This window comes from Schistocerca serialis, chromosome 6, assembly GCF_023864345.2.
Source record: "Schistocerca serialis cubense isolate TAMUIC-IGC-003099 chromosome 6, iqSchSeri2.2, whole genome shotgun sequence".
Classification (NCBI taxonomy): Eukaryota; Metazoa; Arthropoda; class Insecta; order Orthoptera; family Acrididae; genus Schistocerca; species Schistocerca serialis.
Window position 1 is genome coordinate 326,338,787 of NC_064643.1, and position 17,242 is coordinate 326,356,028.

At 39.0% G+C, this 17,242-nt stretch overlaps 1 protein-coding gene across 1 annotated transcript in view; it reads left to right on the forward strand.

Annotated features, from left to right (window-relative positions):
* The first annotated feature begins 885 nt into the window (after positions 1–885).
* The window catches only part of LOC126483606 (transportin-1), a 160,505-nt gene continuing 144,148 nt past the window's right edge, over positions 886–17,242 (forward strand). The window contains exons 1-4 of the mRNA XM_050106641.1: positions 886–1,021; positions 1,269–1,397; positions 15,257–15,332; positions 16,986–17,242. Of these exons, the coding sequence (XP_049962598.1) occupies positions 1,293–1,397; positions 15,257–15,332; positions 16,986–17,242 (438 nt within the window). The 5' untranslated portion in view covers positions 886–1,021; positions 1,269–1,292. The remainder of the gene's footprint in view (positions 1,022–1,268; positions 1,398–15,256; positions 15,333–16,985) is intronic.

Below are 17,242 nucleotides of genomic sequence, written 5' to 3' on the forward strand. Positions count from 1 at the left end.
TTGCACTTCCCTAGTATTCTACCAATAAACTGCAGTCTACCACATGCTCTACCCACAACTAAACCTATGTGATCATTCTATATCATATGCGATCATTTAATTTCATATCCATAGAAAGTGTTTCATAAGTTTATGTTTCGCAAAAAATTATTTCTGCAGGAAAGTGTGCTTAACATTTGCTGCAGCATGAAGTTTGGGTGTTTATTAAACATTGTTATCAATTACTTAGAACTATAAGCTTTGCGCAGTGTGTCATAACAGTTAAAATACGTATTTGCAGAGAAAAAGGTAAAGTGAAACTTAAAACGTGTGTATTGCAATTATTTTTCTATAAGGATTATTTCACTTAATATAAATTATTTGATGGATAAATTATTTACTTAATGCATCGTCAAGGCTACTGTTGTGTATCCCATATATTCCATGACATATTGACAGATTTGGAGAACATTAAAGTGTCCAGCGTAAACAAACACAAACCGGCAACAGATGTATATAGTTATAAAATACGCAAACTGTCACGGCATTATGACAATGTGAAGGTATCACCTGTTATTTAAAAATCAAGTACGACATGATACCATCCTGAAATCACTATTACGATTTTATCAATACGATTTTGTCTTCAACGGCCTTCCCATTCGATAGATAAATACCCCAGTGTATGCAAATTATTTCGAAATATTAAACCGTGGGCGTTCACCCGTTTTTTCATAACCGAGGACAGACAGTAAGTGTATTTGCTACAAACGCAGTAACACACCCACAATATCTGCACATGAAATAGCCATACATTCTTTCTTATTATCAATCGTCATTAAATTCGAGTTAACGCACAAGAGTTATAGTGAAGTTCAATTAGGAAACATCGTTGGTCAGCGTAAATGTTCAGTCCGGCCTATCACTCGACAGTTGCTCTGTAGTATTAGTAGTGTGTGAAAGTTATTGCTCCGTAATCGTGCAGATATCTGTTAGTAACTTTTTGATTTACCACCCGGCCTTGACGAGGAAATTTTAAATAGTAAGTTATGTTTTAAAATCGGGAGCGGTATAAACTCTTCGGATTTGGCAACATGGAACGTTTTTGTGCTAGTCAAAATGTTTCACGAATGACTACCACAATTTCTGTATACCGTAATATTACGTTATTACTGTTTTATCGCACTTTAAAGAGAAATGAGTTTCACTAGCTAAAATGAAAATATTTGTACGTTAAATGAAAAGAACTGTTACTTGCAGTACCTTATTATTCAACTTCCTGTTCTCAGGTGTGAGTCGAGGAGTAAGCAATAATGAAAATGGCGTGGCAGCCGCAAGAAGATGGTTTGCGACAAATATTGCAGCTTTTGAAAGAGTCGCAGTCTCCAGACACGGCTACACAACGTGCCGTGCAACAAGTATCCTTAATATCAATAAATTCATAATTTAATTGTCTTAATTTCATGGAGAACCCGCTTAACGGCCACCATAGAATTATTGACGTAGCTGCCGAAGCTACTGTGTTTGCGGTGTGGACTTGTTCTTAACGTGTGAACTAATGATGGAATCTCAAGAATTTAGTCAGTCATTCAATGTAAACATTTTCGCTTACCTTGCTAAAGCTGTAAACCCCCCTTATATGTAGTGCCCCAGTGTAATGCTGTATGAAATTCACCTGTTGACGTGTTTTCATAGGCATAATTGTACTAGTTTCTTTTTTAAAATTAACTCATAAACAATAATGTTGACAAATACCTGTCTCGAAAAATATCTATTACGTAGTAGTGCGTAATTGCCGCATTGCTATCAGGATTATTTATTTCCGCAGGTTTTAAGAAGCGGCAGTGACGATTGACTGTGTAAGAATGTATTAGCCCAATATTTCGTTTAACTGGTTGCGAAGGTCACTCTGACGTGGGTGCATATTATGGTGCACATTAGAGTTTTCACAAACTAATTGCTTAATGAAACTTTGCAATTGTTATTATGACCTAACATTTTTGTTAGTGCTAGTGCTGTCAGGAATATTAAAGAATATGATTGGTAGCCCTTAGGCAGCCTAGATGTTTTTTGAAAATTCTGATGTCGAAATCTATAGCTTAAACCAAGAAATTAGTGGGATAGCCTACCAGGATGTTATTTGCACAACTAAAGTTCAGCCATTCCTTCATTTATATCACTACGTCTGCTATCAACTGACTATAGTAAACTAAACTTGAAAATACTTAAATCATTCAGACGATAATGCTTCTGAAGCTCTTGTATTTGGATGGTACAGGCAATAAATAGCCTGTTGCTAGGTTGACAATTTTCTTTGTGCACTATCACTATAAGATCTTGAAAAAGCAGATAGTGTTAGAAATAATTCAGGATGGTGCTACTATATGTTGCATGACTATGTATAAACATTACCAAAACAGGAGGAAATCTGAGCTGATAGTGTGTGTCAAATATTTTTAATGAGCAATATAACTTTTTACTTGCAATTTTTGATCTGTGAATGCATGCGCAAAGATAAAACTGCAAGACCGCTAAAAACGTTCATTTCATATTTTAGTAATGAGGGAGACATCTGTATGTCTCTATAAAATAATAACACTTCATTTCGTAAATATGAAATCATTTTTAAATGGGCTATAGATTCTAGCACATTTAAAAAAGCCTTGGTTTTAAGAACAGTATATTTGTGGGATATAACTCCAGTCTGCTCCTTTTTTTATGTTTACTTTGAATTTAGTACCCCCAACAACACCTTTGCCATGTGATATAGCGAAAGAATTTGAATCTAGTGATGTGCTGTCAAGTTCTTCTGTGATATCTGAAGTGGTTCTTGAGTATTTATTTTTAAATTTGGCAGGTAAACATCTGAAAATATTGATTGATGAAGTGTGTATGCATGGTTGATGCTATTTCTCAAAATGATGATACGCTACATGGTGTGCTGTGCTTGGGTCAGTTAATAATCGAAGAACAATATTGGGCATTCGTCTTTGGAAACTGCTGTGAACAATGTTACTGGCTAGAGTCAATAGAAGGCTGACCCCCCTTTCTTGACAAATTGGCTCTGGTGACAATGGGCACGTGATGTTCCGCTCAGATGGTACTGTGGAATGAGTTCCAGCTATGAAAATTTAAAGTGGGGAGGGGAGGAGGAGGAGAACAACAACTAAATGCTGGATGATAGATTGCAGCACCAAAATGTTTGGACTGCTAATTTATCATAGTGCTGAAATTATACATTGGCAATTGCATCATCATCATCTGAAGTTGCATGTATATTCTGTGTCGTCTGTGTGTCACGTCACAAAAGTAATGTACATGTTCCCTCTGCAGCATTGTTTCATGGCAGTGGGGATTCAGTGTAAATGTTCAGATATCTGTGGCACACATGCACTTTGCCATTTACAGGTTTCCCATCTATCAAGGAAGATGAGAACTCCTATGCTCATGCATATAACACAGGCAGTCAAGTGTTGAAAAGTGAAGATATTCAGGGACTGGAGATGACAAGTACAAAAGCATAATCTCTTCCGTCTATTTACTTGTGTGGCGTGTAAAGCATATTTACCTTTTCCAATGCCCTGTCTCACTTTCATTTGCCTGCTATAGCACCACCACTATAGTCGAGGGACATGAAAGGGAAGCAGTGGTTGGGAAGGGAGTAAGACAGGGTTGTAGCCTCTCCCCGATGTTGTTCAATCTGTATATTGAGCAAGCAGTAAAGGAAACAAAAGAAAAATTCGGAGTAGGTATTAAAATTCACGGAGAAGAAATGAAAACTTTGAGGTTCGCCGATGACATTGTAATTCTGTCAGAGACAGCAAAGGACTTGGAAGAGCAGTTGAATGGAATGGACAGTGTCTTGAAAGGAGGATATAAGATGAACATCAACAAATGCAAAACAAGGATAATGGAATGTAGTCGAATTAAGTCGGGTGATGCTGAGGGAATTAGATTAGGAAATGAGGCACTTAAAGTAGTAAAGGAGTTTTGCTATTTGGGGAGCAAAATAACTGATGATGGACGAAATAGAGAGGATATAAAATGTAGGCTGGCAATGGCAAGGAAAGAGTTTCTGAAGAAGAGAAATTTGTTAACATCCAGTATTGATTTAAGTGTCAGGAAGTCATTTCTGAAAGTATTCGTATGGAGTGTAGCCATGTATGGAAGTGAAACATGGACGATAAATAGTTTGGACAAGAAGAGAATAGAAGCTTTCGAAATGTGGTGCTACAGAAGAATGCTGAAGATTAGATGGGTAGATCACATAACTAATGAGGAAGTATTGAATAGGATTGGGGAGAAGAGAAGTTTGTGGCACAACTTGACCAGAAGAAGGGATCGGTTGGTAGGACCTGTTCTGAGGCATCAAGGGATCACCAATTTAGTATTGGAGGGCAGCGTGGAGGGTAAAAATCGTAGAGGGAGACCAAGAGATGAATACACTAAGCAGATTCAGAAGGATGTAGGTTGCAGTAGGTACTGGGAGATGAAAAAGCTTGCACAGGATAGAGTAGCATGGAGAGCTGCATCAAACCAGTCTCAGGACTGAAGACCACAACAACAACAACAACAACAGCACCACCACAGCTAGAATAAGAAATTAGCTTGTTTGCTTATCATCCCTATATATACCTATGTACATCTTTCGCTTGTTTGTACATTGATGTTACTGAAGTCCTATTTTCACTCATGCATTTCTTTTCGCTTTCGACACATCTCTCTAATCGTATATTGCCCCCCCCTCTCCTCCTCTCTGTTAAATTTCCTCTCACCTATTGGCACCACAATCCTGGAAGAGTGAGTGAGAGAGAGAGAGATTGCCCCCAACTTATATTTTAATTTTGTTTTTATATTTCCACAGGTGATGATTATTATTACTTTTCGGGACATTACATTATCACTCAAGCATATGAGAAAAGAGCAAGATCTATTTATTTCAAAACTAGCTAGTATGTACAACTGGGTCAAATCCAATTTTTGTCGGTAGTGCAGTGTTTCTGGATACACATATGGTTATACCAAATTAAAAAGGCATAATAAATATGGGGGAAAAGTATCAAAACTAAATTAAGAATAGAAGAAGAGATAGTAGAGAACTGAAGAAAGGTGTCGTCATTATAGAATAAATAGTCCTCAAAGTGGCACATCAAATATGTATAGTCTGTGGCCATGAGCTCAACTGCAGTCTGCCATCAGTAATGGGTGATGAAGTGTTGACAATGCCAGCCACTCGTGCTGGTGAAACATCAGAAATGCTAGAACAAGCTTCATTCAAATGACCATTGACCAGCCAAACAAGCCAGAAGTGTTTAAAGTCTTGTGGTGGCCTGGATCCACACATTGGCCCTTGCATATAGATTCCCAAAATGGTACTATTGTGATTAGAAGAAGAAAAAGAAAAATAAAATTGACGGTGAGTTGTTTGACATGGGTCATTCAAGACACTTTTAGGTTCTAGCAGCTGATTGTGACTACAGTGCAAATAACTTGCCAATTAAATTTTGAGCAGTAGCAAATAGTGAGGAGAGATTCCATTCAGAACCACAACCTTTCTGGGCCAGAGACGATAGCACTACTATGTGTACCTCTGCTCAATGCACATCCCAGAAAACAAAAATTAATGTTAGTGCAGGCAAACTGCTGTTGAACCTAAGAAGTATGGAAAAAAGGTATACTTCACTAGTGAGTCACTTTACTTCGGCATGGGTCAATGGCAGGGTATGAGTAGATAGAAAACCACAAGGAAATAAATCTCGATAATTAATACCTTGGTGGTAACTTGTCTGGAAAAAACAGGGGAAATCTCAGTGAAGTTGAATTTAGTCTCAGGGAGCTGTGAAAGGCTCAGGAAACTGAGACATTCTTGGAGGAGTTGAACTGTGTGTGTTCACAGCAAGAAAGATATCATTTTGTACAAACAGCTCTGTGGTACTGCTTCAAGAACAGCTGTTTTGTGAGTTGGGTATTGAAACGTGACATCCGTTGAATTGTTGATATGTTTTTCAGTTGATCACGTCTATCTCTGGGATGCTATCCTACGTCAGGAATCTTCATTCTTGTCTTGGGATTTTTGGCTTGCAGGTCGCTTTGCATGATTGTGTGGTGTAGACTAATGTGCACGTATTTAAAGTTGTGTGTGTGTGTGTGTGTTATTTTAACACACTTTTTATAGATTAGAATTGAATATTAGCAGTTTGGTCCTGTTTTGCTGTCATAATTTTCTGACATTCTCAGTGTGTCATGCTTACATCTAACAGTGGCGAGAGTGTGAGGTTACGAGAAGTTGTTACTACCAAAATCTAATTGTCACTTTTCAGTGACAACAGTTCAAAATGTGTTCCTTCAAGGTTTTTTTTTTAATGTATTTGAGGTTGTCATACAATGGCACAACACAGAAAGGTGGCATTTCAGTTCAGATTTGTTTGCTGAAACTGTGTTAACAAAGTATCTTGATCGAGTGTTATTGATTATGAATCAACCAATAAATCATTTTCTTTGTACATATTTAGTTTCTAATTGTAACTGAACTTGGAATAATCAGTAAATAATAAATAAGTAAATGACAGCTCAGAATATTCACCCTCCATTTTGGTCCAGAGAAATTTAACAGTCTTTAAATTTCAGGGAAATTGTTTAATGAAACAGTTGCCACCTGTGACAGGGATGATCAAGGGGAGTCGTACCGCCCTATCTCGACAATGTTAAATTGGCTATATAAACGACCCGTTTTCTCAGGAACTGTTGAGTATATAAATGTGGTGTTTTTATCACATGTTCTCCCATGTTTTGTGAGTGTATTAGTCTACAATCACTTTAAAATAACAACTGGGAAAAAGTTATTATTTTTTCCCTAAACATAATTTTTTTGTGTAAATTTTCACAATTTTAATTTCTTGAATTGTAACTATTACAGTAAATACTACTAAAGTAGAGCTACATCATCATCGTACTATCTGTCATGTGGTAAATAATTCATTGATGTAGATTCAGAAGTTTCCAAGAAAAGGGGGTTTTTATACTGAAAAATGTCACGTTAAGAAAGTTGCGTTTAAAGAAAAAATTTTAATCTACAGCCAACTGATACATAAAAAATACGTTAAAATTCTCCTGGGTGGTAGTCATCATCTCCTCCATCGTCTTCCTCACCCAGTGCTGCCCTCCTCTTGGATCTGGCTTCTTTTGACATTGTTTGTTGCAATCTCTGCCCTTATGATTTGCAGTTGGTCAAAGTCCATCACACTTTTAGTGGTTTTGTAACCTTTATGAATGCCAAGATATTCCAAAACCTGTAGTCTTCCAGAATAGCCATCATTAAAAGTAAGAACAGCATCCAAAACACCAAGTTCAAAGACAGACCTTCCAACAAACACATTTTTTGGTATCATTGACCAGACAACATTGTTAATGATTCATTTTCATTTTGTGTTTTGCCCTTGAGACATTTCTTCAACAGCTCTGGTTGGGCAAGATCCTAAACACAGGTTTCATGGCAAGCATAACAACATTTGGTATAGTAATCTTGTGCGAGACAGTGTCTACTTTACCCTCCTCTTTTGCCTTCAAGTATTTATACCATTCAGTGGAACTCAGGTTGTGTATTGGTTCAGTATCTGTAGACAGCTTGTGAAAATAAATTGCCCAAACAGCTCTCTTCATACCATTTAAATTATCTCTGTTACTTCTAATAGCCGTACCATAATATTGTGTAATCTGATCAGTTTGTTTATCAGTCAGTCGATGTCTTATACTTAGACCGTCAGATAACTTGGTACTTCCCAACTGCTGTTTGAGTCTATGTAGTCTCGCGCCCATTCTCTTTTGCATATGATTAATGCACTCTAGTTTTGTAATTGACAAATCACCATAGGGTTTACTCTCCACCACTGCTTTATACGATCGTGAGTCTCCATCCTCAAGAAACCTCATGTAGCGAACAGCACGGTCATGCTGGGAACGTTGGAACATTTTCACTGCAGAAGCAACCTCCATCCCTCCACTGGTTCCTTCATAGTTTCTCTGACAATTCATTTCATGCTTAGTTTGCTTGCCTACAACCCTGACAGTACATGGTCAACACATCAACACACAACACTTTCCCATTCTCGATGGTGATAATAGATGCACATGAATTCTGTGACTGGAAACCTCTTTTTTGCCAGGATCCGTCGAATGATATTGCTATGTCAGAACTACCATTTCCTGCTACATTCTGCTCTGCTGCTGTAGTCATTGACTCCGTAGCACATGCCTTGACACTACTTCTTACTATGGGAGTTGTATTTGATAGATTTTGTTGGTGGACTAGGGAGGTTCAGCAAGCCACAAAGAACCTTACCAGCGTAATGGCCTTTTCCTATGCATCTAAGTCCATAGAAGTATTTTAGATTAGTGTCAAAAAGTCCATTCTTTACGCTTACTTCTGAAGTCTTGAAAGTCTTTTCGCTTTTACAGTTCAAACACATTATTTGTAAAGTGCACACCAGACCATTGTGTTGAGATAGCTGTTCAGAAATTTCAGTTCCCCTCCACATACACGACAACACACTGTTTCACACAAAGCTGAAATAATTACGTGGAGATTAATAATGATATGGCAGTTCGTTTCACTGTCTGAAGCAGCAGTTTATTTTACATCATTACCCAGCAGGTTTTTCTTGGAAGTGCTCGCGGTGGTAGGAGGACTGTCACTATTTACAACCAAATTGTCACGCCCATGGCACTAACCACTGTTTTTACTGCTGCTATATTTGTTCTGTAGTATCTGTTTCCTTTGTTTCGTATTTTTTAAACACTCCTTTTGGTTTAGTCATGACAAAAACTAACACAGAAACTAAAATGCGGCTAGTGGATAACTGTTGTTGTCAAAAACAAACAAATGTACAGTTCAAAGAGTTTACTGCGAAGTACCGCCAGTGTAGGCAACTTATGAAATGGACAGTTCTCTACAAAACAAAAGAAACCTCAGCCTTCTAGACTATATAGTTCCAGAGAAAAATGCCAATATGCGAAATGAGGGAAAACAAAATTCTCGGAAATGTCATTGCATAATTATTTTCAAATATTTATTTAAAATAGTAAATAATTGAATATTTCAATAAAACCAACACCAAATTAAGCATAAACATCCATATTTTCATAATGTGCATAAAAGTAAAAATGTCAAATTTTGTCATTTTGGGCGGTACGAGTCCCCTTAAGGCAGATGGTGCAGTTTTTTTTTTTTTTTTCATTTAGAGGATGTTGACATGTGATTAAATGTGGCCACAAAAATGTTCATCGTTGTCTTAAATTGCAAAAGGCAGAGGGAGTCTACTGTAAAGTCTTGTGTCCTTGTATATCATTGTTTGCTTATAGCTGTATACAGGCAGCCAGTATCTTTTGTGTGGGAATGAAAACACACTTCCAGTTTTAACAGAATGATATGAGAAACACTTCCAGACATGAAGGTGCTTATGTGACCACTTGGAATGCCATCAAGTGAGATGTAGCTTCCCCTAGTAGTGGGCAGCACTTTTAAGGTTGTAATTCAGGGTAGCTATAAACTGCTGTAGTTGTTTTATGAAGGCAGTACTATGTAGGGTAAGCAGTTGAAAAGAGTGGGGAGGGGGGGAGACAGTCCTTTCCCTTGCTCCATACCACTGCATGGTTGCCAGTAGTCAGTGGAGTTGGATGTCCAAAAAATATTGCCCTAATAGTCAGTCTTGTTTGACATGTTTCAGTGTTCACAGTGGATTACTAGATACATAAAAATTGGTGCATTGATTGACATATCAATACGATATTGTACATGGAAGTGCTAAATTACATTTTATGTCACCTTACATATATCTGTTAATTGAAACTTGTCAATGGAAGCTTTCGATCGAGTCTCTTACAAGTGGGTGCATTCTCTGCTTGTACATTTACAGTGAATTTTACTTATGATACATTTTCTTGGTCATTCTTTATTTGCAGCCTCAGTGCCGAAGGCGAAAATACGCATGCAGATATCAGATTCTTATTACAAGCAAGAAACATATGAACAATCCCCTCTGTTATGAAGTTTTAACTAAGTATGACTAAGCGTGTTGTGATGGAAGAAACTAATTTCAGCATTTGCATGCATAGTACTAGAATTAATGAAAAACTTATCCAGCAGCCACTGATACTGCGGCTACACAAACGAAGAATTTGACTTATTATTATGGAAGCATCAGTGCGCTGCAAAGGTGCGATAGTGTACTGTATTTCATCATTTGCATGTAAACAGATCACACAATATTGAGACAACAGTATTAATGATGATGATCGTATAATGACCTTGCGGATGTGGAACAGTTATGCCACCAATATTATAACTCACAACATTTCTTGTTTACAGTGAATTCTAATGTGTGCATTTCATTGGGTGTCACACTATTAATGGGATTGGAGTTTGGGAGGTGAACTAGGATGGGGGGGGGGGGGGGGTAGCTAGAGGCAGGAAAAATGGTTGGGGTAGGTAACTGCTGGCTTAGAGGGAGATAGGTGTGCTGGCAAGGAATCTGGAAGGGAGGGATCGTAGGTGCATGGGCTAGGCATGTGCTACATGGATGCCGGAGCTGGTGAGGTGTGGCACGTGATGAAAATTGCATTGATCTATTGGGAATGACAGGGCAAAGGAAGGAGAGACCATGGGGTCAAAGTTGTGAGGACTGTGGGTTAGTGGAGATTGAGGCCAGGAGGATTGCGGGAGCGAAGAATAACTTCCATCTGTGTAATTCAGAAAAGCTGGTGGTGGAGGGAAGGATCCATATGGGATAGGCTGTGAAGCATCCATTGGATTTGGATTTGAATATGAATATGTAGCACTCAACAGTGTATTGTGCTGCTGCATGCTGAGCTTTGTTCTTGGCCACAGTTAGTGACAATTCATTCTAGTGGATAGCAGGTTTGTCATACCATCATAAAAAAACTGTGCTCTGATCGCAGGAGAGTTGCTATATGACATGGCTGCTTGCACTGATGGCTGTGTCTCTGGTGGAATAGGATAAGCACCTGGCAGGACTGGAGTAGGAAGTACTTGGTGGGTGAGTCGGGCAGGCCTTGCATCTGTTCTTCCACAGCAATAATACTCCTGTGGTTATGTAATGGGAATGGCATAAGGATGCCATTGGTTTGTTCTTGGTCCAACCTACACAACATTCTGGTCCATCTCTATTCCACTCCCGTTCCTGTGGGTGAAAATGACAAAACTATGCTGCTGGTTTACATAAAAAATAAGCAGGCACTGAGAATGCTCACATAGCAAATGGCATGCGATACAACCTGTTTCCATTTTGGTCTTATTACTTTACTGTAGTTCTTATCACTTTACTGTTAAGAGATTTATTGATTTTGCTACCAAGATAACTTAATAAGTTTAAGTTTTCAACCATTCAACAACCTGTCTGTACATAAAATAGCGTCATGTTCAGCATCTCGTCTAAAACCACTGAATCTATTTCCACCGAAATGTGGTATGCTAGCTAAATGAGAATCAGCACTGTCCAGTCAGAACCTCCATGCTACCATAGGGGTGGAGATGGGGCAAAAAGATTTTTCCTACTAGTGATTGATAGGCTGCCTTGCATAATGGACATGTGCAGGTAGTATTGGCATGCCTTGCAGGTGTAGACATGGATAAGCAGAGGGGGAAGATGGATAGAGAGGGGAAGGATGAAGTCATCAGAGAAAGGGGGATGTACAGAGAGGGGGAAGAGGAAGGGGTGGACAGAGGAGGAGGATTCATTGCAGGGGGAACAGACAGACAGACAGACAGACAGCCGTATGAAGTACTGTTGAACAGTTTTCCGAAAACTGTTTCGAGCTGCCAGTTCAGCAGTCCACACACAACTGAAATATGTAGCAACCTGTTGGCTGTACTTTGTCGACAGGATCACTGTAGAGGCAGGGATTAGCAGTCATGGTGTCATTATAGCAACTGTGGTTATGAAAGTTAATAAACCAGTAAATAACGATAGGAGAGTGTTTCTGCTAGAAAGAGCAGATAGTTGTTAGCATCCCACATAGACAATGAATTGATGTCAGTCAGTTAGTTACGACACAATTATGGGCAAAGTTTAAACAGATTGTAAATCATGGTTTGGAGAATTATGTGCATTGTAAGTGGATTAAGGACAGGAAAGACCCACCGTGGTCTGGAAGATTATGGTGGAGGAAAGGCTGTTGCATTCTAACTTCAAAAGGGAATGATCAAATTAGGACATGCAAGGGTTAGTGTCTGTGAAAAGATCCATGCATGAAGCATACAGCTACCACCACAATATCTTAGCAAAAGATCTGGCTGAGATTCTGAGAAATTTCTGGTCCTATGTAAAATCATCAAGTGAGTTTAAACTCCCATCCAGTCACTTGTTGACCAGTGTGGTGTAGCAGTTGAAAATAGCAAAACAAAATTTGAAGTATTAAATTTTGCGTTTAATAGGAGAATTGTACAAACATACTGCCCTTTGACGATCACATAGACATGAAGGACAGAATAATAGGCATCCCTGGCATAAAGAAGTAAGTAGATAGAGTTGAAACCAAGTAAGTCACCAGGTCCAGATTGAATCCAAATTCGGTTTTATAAGGAGTACTCTTCGGCATTGGCCCCTTACTTAACTGGCATTTATTGCTAATCTCTTGCCCAGCGCAAAGCTCCAAGTGACTGTAAAAAAAGTGTGGATGACTCCTGTTAGTAACAAGGGTAAAAGAATCCAACTGCAAAATTACAAACCAATATCCTTAGCATTGGTTTGCTGCAGAATTCTTGAATGTATTCTAATTGTGAATAAAATGAATTTACTTAGGGTGAAAAGCTTCTGTGCATGAATAAATGCGGTTTTGGAAAGCATTGGTTGTGTGAAACTCACCTTACCCTTTTCTTACATGATGTACTGCGAACTATGGATAGAGGGCAACAGGCAGATTCCATATTTCTGGACTTCCGAAAAGCATTTGACACAACGCTCCACTTCAGACTTTTAGCAAAAGTATGAGCTTACAGAATAAGTTCCCAGATACATAGTTGACTTGAAGACTTCTTAAGTAATAGAATGTAGTATGTTGTCCTTGATGGTGAGTGTTCATCAGAGATGATGGTATGGGCAGGAGTGCCTCAGGAAAGTGTGATAGGACCACTATTGTTTCTGTTTAAGTGATCTGGCAGACAGGATGGACTGCAATCAGCAGTCGTTTGCTGATGATACTGTGTTGTTCAGGAAGGTGTTGAAGTTGTGTGACTGTAGAATGATGAAAGATGTCTCAGACAAAATTTCTAGTTGGCGTGATGAATAGCAGACAGCTCTAAGTAGAGAAAAATGTAAGTTAATGACGATGATTAGGAAAAACAAACCTGTAATGTTCAGATACAACATTAGTAGTGTCCTGTTTGACACAGTCACACCATTTGAATGTCCACTATGATCAAAAGTATCCGGATATCCCCCAAAATGTACATTTTTCTTATTAGGTGCATTGTGGTGCCAGATACTCCATATCAGCGACCTCAGTAGTCATTAGATATTGTGAGAGAACAGAATGGGGCACTCCGCGGAACTCACGGACTTCAAATGTTGTCAGGTGATTGGGTGTCACTTATGTCATACGTCTGTACGCGAGATTTCAACACTTCTAAACATCCCTAGGTCCACAGTTTCCGACGTGATAATGAAGTGGAAACGTGAAGGGATGTGTACAACACAAAAGCGTAAAGGTCAACCTCGAAGAGGGTCATAATGTGTAATAGGCAGACATCTATCCAAAGCATCACACAGGAATTCCAAACTGCAACAGGATCCACTGCAAGTACTATGACAGTTAGGCAGGAGGTGAGAAAATTTGTTTCATTGTCGAGCAGCTGCTCATAAGCCACACATCATGCCAGTAAATGCCAAACAATGCCTCTATTGAACAGTGGAAAAACGTTGAGTGACGAATCACGGTACACAGTGAGGCGATCCGATGGCAGGGTGTGCGTATGGCAAATGCCCGGTGAAGGTCATCTGCCAATGTGTGTAGTGCCAACAGTAAAATTCAGAGCAGTGATGTTATGGTGTGGTCGTGTGTTTCATGAAGGGGGCTTGCAGCCCTTGTTGTTCTGCATGGCACTATCACAGCACAGGCCGACAGTGATGTATTAAGCACCTTCTTGCTTCTCACTGTTGAAGAGCAATTCGGTGGTGGCGATTGTATATTTCAACACTATCCAGCACCTGTTCATAATGCATGGTCTGTGGTAGAGTGGTTACACTACAATAACAACCCTGCAATGGACTGGCCTGCACAGAGTCCTGACCTGAATCCAATAGAACACCTTTGGGATGTTTTGGAACGGCATCTTCTGCCAGGCCTCACCGACTGACATTGATACCTCTCCTCAGCACAGCACTCTGTGAAGAATGGGCTACCATGCCTCAAGAAACCTTCCAGCACCTTACTGAATGTATGCCTGCGATAGTGGAAGCTGTCATCAAGGCTAAGGGTGGCCAACACCATATTGAATTTCAGCATTACCGATGGTGGGTGTCACAAACTTGTAAGTAATTTTCAGCCAGGTCTCCGTAACAGGAAATGAGCCTGTGAGGACTGTGGTAGGGAAGGCGAATGGTCAACTTTGGTGTATTGGGAGCCTTTGCGGAAAGTGGTGTTCATATATAAGGAGACCAAATATAGGATGCTAGTGTAATCTCTTCTTGAGTACTGTTAGCTTGCTTGGGATCCACACCAGGTCGGATTGAAGGAAGACATTGAAGCTTGCAGAGGCTTGTCGCTGGTAGGTTCGAGCAACATGCAAGTATTATGGAGATGCTCCGATAACTCGGATGGGAGTCCCTGAAGGGGAAGCGACAATCTTTTTCAGGAACACTATCGAGAAAATTTAGAGAACCGGGATTTGAAGCTGACTCCGGAGGTGACATTCTTTTTTAGGGACACTACTGAGAAAATTTAGAGAACTGGCATTTGAAGCTGACTGCAGAACGATTCTGCTGTCACCAACATACATTTCTTGTAAGGACACGAAGATAAGAGAAATTAGAGCTCATGTGGAGGCATATAGACAGTCTTTTCCCTCACTCTATTTTTGAGTGGAACAGTAAATGAAACGACTAGTTGTGGTAGCGGGTATCCTTCCACCGCATAGTGTACTGTGGCTTGTGGAGTATGTATGTAGGTGTAGAGGTATGCTACTTGGTGTACTGTAGAATATACATTCAGTGTTGTGTGTTATTACTAGCAAACAAAGAAATATTTGTCCTTAATTTATATACAGAAATTGGAGGAATTAAACAAATTTCCCGACTTCAACAACTACTTGATTTTTGTTCTCACAAAACTCACATCAGAAGGTAAAGCTGAGTATTTACATAGGCTGTGTATTGACCCTGTATAGTAAGCTTTTTAAAAATCTGAGACATTTACAAGATGCTTGTTAGAGATAAAATTTGCTAATTTTTACAGGGTGGTCAGCAACAATCTGAAAAGCTTGTAAGGGTGTTGCAGAAGAGGTTATGCTGAGAAGTGATTGTAAATAAAGAAATGTGATGCATTGCACTATTTCAGAATTCATTACCAATCAAGCTGTTGAGCACGCAAATTAAAGTAGACTGATAGGTAGAATTAGTGTCAGTAGTTATCGTAGTGTAGATGGTTGTGCAAAAGACTGCTCAGCCTTTCTTGGGTTTGACCCTTACTACCTTCCCGTGTTCAATTTTTGTATCACTCTTTTGTTAGGTTTTAGGAAACCAAATGAAGAAAACGTTTGGTGACACTGTCTGACAGGTTGCTTGAATTTGTGCACACAACAGCCTGTTTGGCTAACTTAAAAGCTAATTAACTTATAAATGATGCAATGTATCAAATTTTTTTCTTAACAATTATTTCTCAGCACAATCTACTCTATAACACTCTTCCAAGCTTTTCAACCTGTATCCGAGCATCCTGTACGTGTAAACAAGGCTCAATGTGGCTGATGTGTTGCGTGGTCAATAGGCGCATGAGAAAGTTTGTAATTGTTGTGAAGCTTTTGGACACGTTATTATGTAACAAGTACCACTCTCGCAAAAAGAAAATTTTATCAAAATCACCTTCTGTGTACCAGGTTGAGAAATTTTCTCATTGTCTTTGCAAGTTAAATGTATGGATAATAATACAAAAAAATGTCATAATTCCAAATGCAGGCTGTAACTTTTAAAGAGTAACTGGAAACATATTTTGCCCTGTTTTCAAGTTTTTCTATCAGGACTCTGTTTACAAAAATAAATAAATAAATTTACGTATATTAAAAAGGAAGTACACAGAACTCCAGCATAAATGTTACTGAAGAAAATAGTTTTGCCAATTTTGTCAATATATTTGATCTTTTGGCAAAAGGGAGTGAAGAAATTTTCTTAAATTGTCTTAGAAAGTCCTGTTAAAGAAATAAATGCCTTATAGGAAGAGAAAGGAAAGGCTTAGAGGAAATTAGGTTATTCAGTCGTTAAAGAGGGAAGTCAGGAAAATCACAGGAAAGTGTGGCACAGTACAACATAAGAGAACAACTAATGGCAGTAGCAAATGAGATTGATAACCTGGAAGATAGAAGTGGTAAAGGCAACTGTTGTCACCACAGTTAATTGAAGTAGAGGTTTGAATGAACATTTGTGAAGCAAAACTGTTTGAGGATGTAAATAGGCAAAAACTGTACAGTGGAAGAGAAATAGTTTAAAAGACAGGAAAAATCAGAATAACAATTAAAAGTAAACGTTAATGTGACCACTCAAATATCAAGGGAGGTGGCACTGTGACAAGTAGTATTTCGGGGAGGGGGGGGGGAGAGAGAGAGAGAGAGAGAGAGAGAGAGAGAGAGAGAGAGAGAAGATATTGTGATTTGTGATTCCACTGGTAGTGTTAATTTAATAACAACTCAGAACTCATGTTGGATATGGCTGTAAAGTTGGATGTGTTTAGATTGTATAATATTAATGGATATGTTGCATACAATTCCTGTTTCATGTTTGCAGATGAGCCAACCAGATCACTCAGTGGGCTGATATTGAAAAATAATGTGAAAGCCCATTATCATAAATTCTTGCCGGAAGTGACAGAGTTTATAAAGCAGGAATGCCTGTCAGCGGTGGGTGATCCAAGCCCTCTAATTCGAGCAACTGTTGGCATCCTTATCACTACTATTGCCTCTAAAGGGGAGCTTACAGCTTGGCCTGATCTGTTGCCTGCGTTGTGCCAGATGCTGGATTCATCAGATTATAATGTCTGTGAG